Here is a 9,751-nt window from a genome sequence, read left to right as displayed (position 1 = left end):
TATTTTTATTAACTAATAATAAGCATTGAAAAGCTCATTTCATTAATGTATAATTTGGTTGCTCTGTGTAGCATTAAATCTCAACAACTATCAACATTAGAAACTTCAAATCTTCGTATTTTTAATTGCATGTATAGTTTTCCTTTTCGGTGTGAGCATGTGGTTCCTTTATTGCAATTTTGTTCAAACTTTTAGTTGCTTAATTAATCACCTGCTCTTGTTTCTTATTATATTAAAGGTAATATATTTTTGTTTCTTTTAAAATAAATGAATAGGCCTCTCGTTACCTTCAGAGATATATGAATCCAAAGTTATTGGGTGAACCTCTGTTCTTTCTTTATGACTCCAGGTTCAATAAACCGTGGGACATTTCTTTCTTTTTTTTTAAAAAAAATTCATATTTGAAAATCAAAATATTGGAGTGAGAAACCTGATGAAAAAAGCAGGGGTCTGTTGCCTATGTGAGTAGTCCACTTGTAACCGTCAGGGATATAATTACTATTGTTATTTGTTCCATTAATATAACCTTATAATTAGCTTCATAGCTTGTGTTCTTATTAATTTTATTTTTTAAAAATATTATGTACATATTAAAAATTATTCATGCATTTTGTCGGATGCACACACATTCTTGCTACTTACTCCTACTTAGCATGGAATCAAAACTCTAATTTTGTAATTTTAACTCATTTGGGTTAAATTGAGATATAGATAAATAATTTGAAAAAAAATAGATGCTATTAATTTGAGTTTCAAAATTCAAATAAGTTGGAATATCATGTTTGGGCTTAATTAATCCTCAATCGTATCCAACACATTATATATCTTTGGGCTTAATTAATCAATCCCAATAACATATAAAGTTGAATTTAATTATTGATCGTTTCATCTAAATAATATATTTGCTTTATTTATTTTTTTTCTTTTTATCTTGTAGAAAAAAATTAATTTGCATATATACAACTACCTGAGAAGGAAAAGTTCACAAAGCCACAGTTACAGCCACAAAATTATCATTTGAAAGAGGTAATTATAATTTTTTTTATAATTTCTTTTAGAATACTATTTAAGTATTTGTTTGATATCTAATTTGCATACAAGAATTTCTTTTTATAGTAGCGCCTGCTGATATATACTAGTTAGTTGCCTAGTTAATATGAGAGAGAGATAGAGAGATTTTTAATGAATAGATTTTTTAATATTCCTATTTGTAGTCCCTCTTAGTCATGTCAATTGATAAGTCATGGATTGGAAAACCACGAAACACGCACGAGTATAAAGATGGTCTAAACAAGTTTTTGGATTTCGCCTTTGAGCATCGATCTCTCGGGGTCATCAGATTAAATGCCCTTGTCCGGTGTGTGGTTTTAGCAAGTGGCAAACAAGAGAGAAAGTTTTTGAACATTTAATAGTCAAGCCGTTTCCAGAAAACTACAAAGTTTGGTATTGGCATGGTGAAGAAGCAGTTGGAGTTGGGTCACAAGCTCATCAAACTAGTCAAATTGTACAAGATGATTCGACATCTCAACATCCAATGGTAACAATGCTCAATGACGCGTTTGGAGTTGCTGGACCTGACTTGAATGAAGATGGAGATGGAGATGAAGACAACATAGAAGATGGAGATGGAGATGAAGACAACATAGAAGATGCAGAAAATGAAGAGCACAATGGAGAAAATGTAGAATTTTACAAGTTGTTGGAAGATGGTAGTGAACAATTGTATGAAGGGTGCACAAAGTATTCAAAACTGTCTTTCTTGATTAGTCTGTATCACATAAAGTGCTTATACAGAATAAGCGACAACGCCATGACCGAAATTCTCAAGTTAATAAAAGATGCTTTTGGAAATGTGAAGATTTCAAATACATTCTATGAGGCCAAGAAAACCATAAACAAACTAGGGCTTAATTATACCAAGATACCTGCTTGCCCTAATGACTGCATGTTATATTGGGGGGAGGATGAAGATTTGCAAGAATGCAAAAGATGCAAGACATCTAAATGGAGCGATGCTAAAAAGAAGAAACCGGCAAAGATCTTGCGATACTTTCCACTAAAACCGAGACTTCAACGATTATTTATGTGTTCTAAGACTGCTCAATCAATGCGATGGCATGCTTCGGCAGAAAAGAAAGATTCGAAGATGAGGCATCCGCGGGATTCTGAAGCTTGGAAGACATTCGATTTACTTCATGATAGGTTTGCTGAAGATCCTCGAAATGTACGTCTTGGTCTTGCAGCTGATGGATTCAACCCCTTTGGAGCTATGCGTACAAACTATAGCGTTTGGCCAGTGGTGCTTATTCCATACAATCGACCTCCATGGGAGTGCATGAAGCCAACATCACTAATCTTGTCAATGATTATTCCTGGAGAGAAAATGCCAGGGAACAACATAGACGTATACTTACAACCTCTTATCAAAGAGTTAAAAGAGTTGTGGCATGATGGTGTTCAAACATTAGATAGGTTCAAGAATGAAATGTTTACATTGCGAGCAGCATTAATGTGGACAATTAGTGATTTTCCAGGCCTTGGTAACTTATCTGGGTGGAACGTACACAGTAAATATGCTTGTCCTACATGTAACTTCAACACTGATTCATATAGATTAAAGCATGGTGGAAAATGGCGTTTTTCGGGACATCGCCGTTTCTTAGAAAGGGGTCATAAGTTTAGGCTAAGTCGTGCAAAATTTAATGGAAATATCGAGTTGAGGGATCCCCCAGCAGTACTAACAGGGTCAGAAATATTGGAACAACTTGAAGGCATCAATGTTTCATTTGGGAAGGAACTACAGGCAAGTAAAGGTAAGAGGACTCGACGAAAAGTTGTTAAAGAAGATGATGAATCGGGGATATGGAGGAAGAAAAGCATATTTTTTTATCTTCCTTATTGGAAGTCTAACTTATTGCGCCACAATCTAGATGTCATGCACATTGAAAAGAATGTTTGTGACAATGTGTTATACACTTTGCTCAATGAGACTGGAAGGTCAAAGGATAATCTCAAAGCTCGTAAGGATCTCAAAGAAATGGGTATAAGGAAAGATTTATGGCCAGATGAAAATGGGAGATATCATCCATCTTTGTTCACAATGTCAAATTCCATGAAAGATGTATTCTTGCGTACTATAAAGAATATTAGAGTACCAGATGGTCTCTCGAGTAATATTTCACGGTATGTTGACCTGAAGCAAAGAAAGCTTTCTGGATTGAAGAGCCATGATTGTCACGTCCTTATGCAGCAACTATTACCCATTGCCATACGTAATGTGCTACCAGATAAAGTTACTGCAGTGCTAATAGAGTTGTCTTCATTCTTTCAACAGTTGTGCTCTAAAAGCTTAAGTCTTACAGAACTTGAGAAGCTCCAACCTCGAATAATCCTTACCCTTTGTCATTTAGAAATGTTGTTCCCTCCTTCTTTCTTTACAATCATGGTTCATTTAACCTGTCATCTAGTTGATGAAGCAAAACTTGGAGGACCAGTACACTATAGGTGGATGTATCCTATTGAGAGGTAAATATCTCTTTTCAATCATTGTTCATTTAACCTGTCACTTAGTTATATCTTGCTTACTAAAGCCAATTATACAAACTAGGTATTTAGGACATTTGAAGTCCTATGTACGAAACAAAGCTAAATCAAAAGGTTCTATAGCTGAAGGATATGTGGCTGAAGAAGCTCTTACATTTTGCTCTCGATACTTAGAAGGGATTGAGACAAGATTTAATAGGCCACCACGTGTTGATGACCGTCCGGATGGTAATTACAATAAACATGTTGATTCGCTTTTTCCACAAATGGGTAACTCTAAGGGAGCTTTCACAGTATTTGAGTTGTCACCTATGGAAAAAAAACAAGCACATCGCTATGTGGTTCTAAATTGTCCATATGTCAAACCGTTCATTGAGTAAGTACTTAAGGATTTGCATACATGTTTTTTATTTACTTGAAAATAGTTGTTTAGTTAGAGTTAAACTTTCATATCTGACAGTGACTTCAAAGATTTTGTACGAAGACGATCTAAGGGTAGAAGGCCATCAAATGTAGAGATAGAAAAAAGAGTCAATAAAGATTTTGTTACTTGGTTTCCTACGCAGGTAAATAGAAAAGTGTCATTTTTTGCTAATATTGAGGAGTATTTGTGGATATAATAACTAATATGTTGTTCTATCATAATAGCTTATGAACCCAGACGTTATGAATACTGTGCATGATGATTTGAGATACTTAGCAAGGGGTCCATCACGATATGCCAAGAGGTTTTCTACATTTAGTATCAATGGGTTCTCCTTTCGAACTACCAATCGAGACAATGGGTTAAAGACCCAGAATAGTGGAGTTTTCTTAATGTCTTCAACTCCTTGTGTTGCTAGCGCTAGTGATGCTAATGTTAGGAATGCTGATTTGTCATATTATGGCAAATTAGAAGATATTATAGAACTAAACTACAATGGCAGATTTCAGGTTACTTTATTCAAATGTAAATGGGCTGACACCACTAGAGAATGGGGCTGTAGAAAGGATAGTTAGGGTTTTACTTCTGTTAATTTTTCACGAGTAATACACAGTGGTGACCGAGAGGAGGATGATCCATATATTGAAGCTTCACAAGCTCGAATGGTGTATTTTGTCAATGATGAAGTGAATAAAGATTGGAGTGTTGTCGTGCATTTGAAGCCAAGAGACTCATATGATATGGGGGGAAATGAAGATGATGAAGCATGCGAGAATGAGCCATGGTTAGAGCAAAACTTGGATTCTTTATTTGAAAATGGTGATAATCTATCATTGTTAAGAGATGAGGTAGATGATGAACTACTAGATGATGACATTGGAGAAGACGAACACATGTCGGAATAGTTAGTAGGTTAAATTAATTTATGGTATGAAATTTATATTTAAGTTTTCATTTAGTTATAATTCACATTTTATCTATACTTATTAATTATTTTATTTCCAACTATTATTTTATCTAAAAAATAAAAAGGACAGAAATGAAAATCTTGTGATTTAAAACCTGTAACTGATCTTGACTGGCGAATAGCATTTTAAAAAGGGCATTCTGTTTATACAATTCTCTATCTGCTTGCTAGGCTGTTAGCAGCTCTTGTTACTGCTAGCAAAGATTTCTTTTTTTTTATGTCTATCTATTTAAAAAGGGCATTCGGTTTATACAATTCTCTATCTGTTTATACAATTCTAGGAATATGTCTCTGTGTGTGTGTGTTTTCTTTTTTTTTTGGGGGGGGGGGAGGGGGTTAGGAAGATAAAATATGATTATGATTGCTAGAAAATTGTCTGCCTGGGTGTGAAGAGATTTTATTTCTGTACTATAAGAATTCAATGCAGTAATCATCTGGTATGGCTTAACCTGTGTTTTTGATAACTCATCAATATGTAGCCCTCACTGTTGAAAGCCACTCTTTGTTTGTCCATTTTGACTATGGGCTGATATATTTGTTGAATAGCATATCTGTGCATGGAAATGTTTCATAGCCAATAATCATAAATGTTAACAGAATGAGTTAGAAGTTTATTAAGTCTAACAACTGCCCGTGGTTCATATCTTCGTTTTATCTAAAGGCTGCCTAATTTTACATAAATTGAGACAAGATTTAATGGAACTACTAAGCTTTGACCACATTTTATTCTATATTTATTAATTATTGATTTGATCCATTATGCAGATATGCCAAAGCAAAAGAGGTACAAGAATCTACTTAAAGCAGCAGCCGCAGCTGCAAATTCTTCACAAGACAAGTCCACAGCAGCTGCAAATACATCACAAGTCAAGTCTGCAGCAGCTGCAAATTCCTCCTGGAACAAGTCGGCAGCTTCAAATTCCTCCCGGGATAAGTCAGCAGCTGCAAGTTCCTCTCGGGACAAGTCGGCAGCAGCTGCAAGTTCCTTTCGGGACAAGTCGGCAGCTTCAAGTTCCTCTCAAGACAAGTCGGCAGCAGCTGCAAGTTCCTCCCGGGACAAGTCGGCAGCTTCAAATTCTTCTGAGCCATCATCAGTTGCTGCAACTATATCTGAGCATCCATCCGAACCTAAACGTAAACGTGGACGTAAATCTAAACATTATTGGACTGTTGATGCCATAGGTATGTATAGATGTTTTATTAACTATAAATTAAATTACATTTTCATTGATATTGTGCTGTATGGATATGCCATAGAAGTTGGATTTTATTCATGGTTACTTAAGTTTCTTCATGAAGTTTTCCTTTATTTTTATAATGTATTTTATTTTTTTATTTTGTTTCTTCGTGAATCTATTCTTTTTGTTTCCCCATAATCCTTCACCTGTATATGTTTTCTTTGTTAAGCACCTATGTTTGAAAACTTCACATAGAATGTTTAAAGAAGAAAATTTGAATACATAGAGTGTACATAACCGTTATAGCTTTTCTGAGTAATTGACAAGAAAATAATAATTTATGTGATTGATACAGATCACTGTTATAGCTTTTCTGGCCTGGTTTGATACTCATTTATTTATACTCGTTCGTCTATTTTAGATGAACACGGAGATAGTACACGTCTTCATTTATTAGTGAAGGATGTGCATAATTTGCCAGAAGGTTTGCGCATAGTTGTCAATTTTGATAAAGATTATGCAGCAATAGGAGAAGCAGCTGGACTCCTTGCAGGAGTTTGTGGGCAATTGGCCACTGATTGTGTTGCATTTCCAATTAGTTTTGACAAGTGGTCAGACATTCCAACAAGCTTTTTTGAAAATCAATGGAATATTTTTTTCCTAGTAAGAAGATTACTCAAACTCTAAAGCTTATTTCTTTGCCATTATTTAGTTATATTTGCCGGTTATAATATATATTCTTTGTTATAATATTGAAGGCTCGATTTTGCTTCAAAGTGAGTGATAACTTGGCCAAACGATTTTTGCTCCAATCGCTTGGCAAAAAATGGAGGGAACATAGGATAAAGCTTTGGAATGATTTTTATGATCCGAGGTTGAGTAAAACCGAGATCATAAATAATGCACCAGAAGATATTGCTCCTGATCAATGGGCTTTATTCGTAGAATATCGTTTGAAGCCTGAAACTCAGGTAAGTACTTACTCTCCTAGTTAATGTTGTTGAATATATATAATTGAATATGAAGTAGTCAATGTTGTTGAAGAGTGATTTTGATTTCTGGGTGTCTCTAGAGTTGCCAGATGTTCTGATCTTTATTTTTACAATTGAACTATTGGCTGCGGGACAGTCTTAAATAGTGGTACATTCTCTGTTTATTTTAGTCCTAAATTGCTGTGGTTAGTGCACATTTTTACCCTATTTAAGTCAGTTTTGAAAGATGATGGTTCTTGCGGTTAACATGCAGAAGTGAATATTGCTATAAATTTACAGAATTTAGTAAGAGGAATATTGCTGTGGTTAATGCACATTTTTACCCTATTCTTATGTGTGTCCAAATTCAACTTGCAGAAACTTTGTAAGAGGAATCAAGAAATTCGGCAAAAACAAATAATTCCTCATACTTCAGGTGCTAAATCAATTGCAAGAAGAAGGGCTGAATTGGTAATCAATTAATACATGCATATCTAATCTATCTCAAATATAATGCATGCATCATCTCTTAATTTTCTACATATCTAATCTAAGTTATTAGGCTGCTATTTGTTTATCAAGTCTTTCTACTTTTCTTAAATTTTAGACGGAAGAGACAGGAAAAGAAGTTAATAGAGTTCAAATGTGGGACATCACTCACAAGAAAATAGATGGAAGTTATGTTAATGAAAAGGCTAAAGAAATAGCGGTAAGACTAAAGTCCAATAAGTAACTTGTTTGTATTTCTTTTTCTTTCTTTTTTATAAGATAATACTATTTTTTTATTCTTTCTCTTTCTTTTTATATATGTAGGAGAAGATTGAAGCACATAGCAGCCAACAACCGATGGAATTAACTGTTAATTCTCCACTTGATGCTCTTGGAGTAGTTTTTGGGAAAGAGCACCCTGGCCGTGTTCGAGGTTTAGGTATGGGAGCTGTTCCAACAATTGCTTTCAAGAACAACACCACAAGGATTAGTCAAATGAATTTAGGTTCTTCAAATGATGTTGGCACATCATCTACTTGTGGTCTAAATGTGCAAGAGGAGTTGGATACTGTTAAAGCGCAATTGCAAGCGCTAGTATCCTATATTGCTTCTAAGGAAGGAGGTAAAATTCCAATACAATTGGCTGGAATGTTCCCTACTCAACAAGTTTCACAGGTACATTCATATTTTGCCTATGATTCCTATTATTAATATAATTAGTAGTAGTGCTAGCTTATGCTAGAGTGATAGTAATAATTAACACAAGTTTAACAAAAGGCATATAGCTTATGCTAGAATGTAATTTATAGTATAGCCTCAACCACACACATAAGATAGTTCAAGTAGTGGAACACAACACAACACTGCTTTGGGTAAAGGTGCAAATTAAAGTCTTACCTTCTAAGCTCAACATAACACAAAACAGCTTAGCTTAAATTGTCTAAGGAACTATAGTAATTAAAGTGAAACTGGAGGTTGGGGTTCCTTTTTGATTGGATGTATTTTTTATGAGATAATCTTTGAGCATGAAATGAATGAGTGCAGTTCTTTGTCGCAAAAATGCAAGTTATTTATAGATCGGATTGTCTTCTTGGAACATGTTGTTTTGGAGCTGAATAGGAGGAAATATATATGGTGATTACTATGGAGGTGTTGATTGGTCATATACTAATGTATAAGCATCAGTGGCATTTGGAACGAATGGAGAGGAGGGTAATTTGCAAGAGTTGAGGAGACTATAAAGAAGAGTTAGGTGTTTTTTAATATTTCATATATGGTTGTTCAGTAGGTTCTGCATTATTTGCTTATTGATTGTAGTTTTAGCATCTTGTTTTGATCTTTTTATTGATGATTTCTGAAAACTTTGTTTTTATGTAATTAGACATGATAAATGTATATCAATATATGCCATTTCCTTGCATTTCTTGTGCTCATAATAGTTATATTTTTGTTGTAGAGATTGGATCAGGAGAGTGAGATTCCATCACCAAAAGAGTTAGGAAGTAGGTCTTCTGGAGCAAGCAATAAAGAAGCATGACCTTACTTGATATGTTAAGACGTATATTAAGAATTATATGTTAAGACCTATTATTGAAAAATGTTACTTTGATACTTTGTTTTTGGATTATGACATTTCAATTATGACTTGGATTATGACTTTTGGATCATGTATGAATTAAAAATCATCTAATGATGTTTGATTTATGATTATGCCTTTTGGTTATTACGAGATTTTTAAGTGAGTTTCGAAAATATCACTTTAAATTGGTAGTTTCAATCTTATTTTAAAAAGCATAAGATTGTCATCATAATTAGGTACAAATGGAGATTAGAAACCCCCATTTTAAATGAAAACGATGCCATTATACGCTGGTAGAAACGGCGGTTAAAAACTGCCATTTTAAACACAAAAGATGCCATTATAACCTGGTAAAAACGGCGGCTAGAAACTGCCATTTTAAACACACAAGTTGCCATTATAATCTGGTAAAAATGGCGGTTATAATGGTAAAAATGGCGGTTAAAAACCGCCATTTTAAACAGAAATGATGCCACGACATCCTGGAAAAAACGGCGGTTATAGCCGCCATTTTAAACAATTCAGAAACCGCCATTTTATACGGAAATAATGGTGGTTACAAACCGCCATTTTAACCCTCAGAGAACCGCCGTATTATCC

At 34.4% G+C, this 9,751-nt stretch overlaps 2 protein-coding genes and 1 non-coding gene across 3 annotated transcripts; all 3 read left to right on the top strand.

The window, feature by feature from the left end:
- The first annotated feature begins 263 nt into the window (after positions 1-263).
- Positions 264-372, top strand: LOC130978479 (small nucleolar RNA snoR74). The gene has a single exon (XR_009086120.1). It is a non-coding gene; the product is annotated as a small nucleolar RNA snoR74 (small nucleolar RNA).
- Positions 373-1,534: 1,162 nt separating this feature from the next.
- Positions 1,535-4,872, top strand: LOC130974970 (uncharacterized). Its single transcript, XM_057899803.1, has 5 exons — positions 1,535-3,525; positions 3,608-3,919; positions 4,004-4,109; positions 4,192-4,476; positions 4,594-4,872. Exons 1-5 carry the CDS (start codon positions 1,535-1,537, stop codon positions 4,870-4,872), a joined length of 2,973 nt encoding a protein of 990 aa, XP_057755786.1.
- Positions 4,873-5,701: 829 nt separating this feature from the next.
- On the top strand, positions 5,702-9,109 carry LOC130974969 (uncharacterized). The gene is made up of 7 exons (XM_057899802.1): positions 5,702-6,116; positions 6,534-6,775; positions 6,871-7,083; positions 7,462-7,554; positions 7,691-7,792; positions 7,897-8,247; positions 9,029-9,109. The coding sequence occupies exons 1-7, from the start codon at positions 5,702-5,704 to the stop codon at positions 9,107-9,109; spliced, it is 1,497 nt and encodes a 498-aa protein (XP_057755785.1).
- The last annotated feature ends 642 nt before the right edge of the window (positions 9,110-9,751 follow it).

Source organism: Arachis stenosperma, chromosome 4 (assembly GCF_014773155.1).
Source record: "Arachis stenosperma cultivar V10309 chromosome 4, arast.V10309.gnm1.PFL2, whole genome shotgun sequence".
NCBI classification, from domain to species: domain Eukaryota; kingdom Viridiplantae; phylum Streptophyta; class Magnoliopsida; order Fabales; family Fabaceae; genus Arachis; species Arachis stenosperma.
Note: the sequence above shows the minus strand (reverse complement) of the source record. Positions and strands in the feature narration are given on the sequence as shown.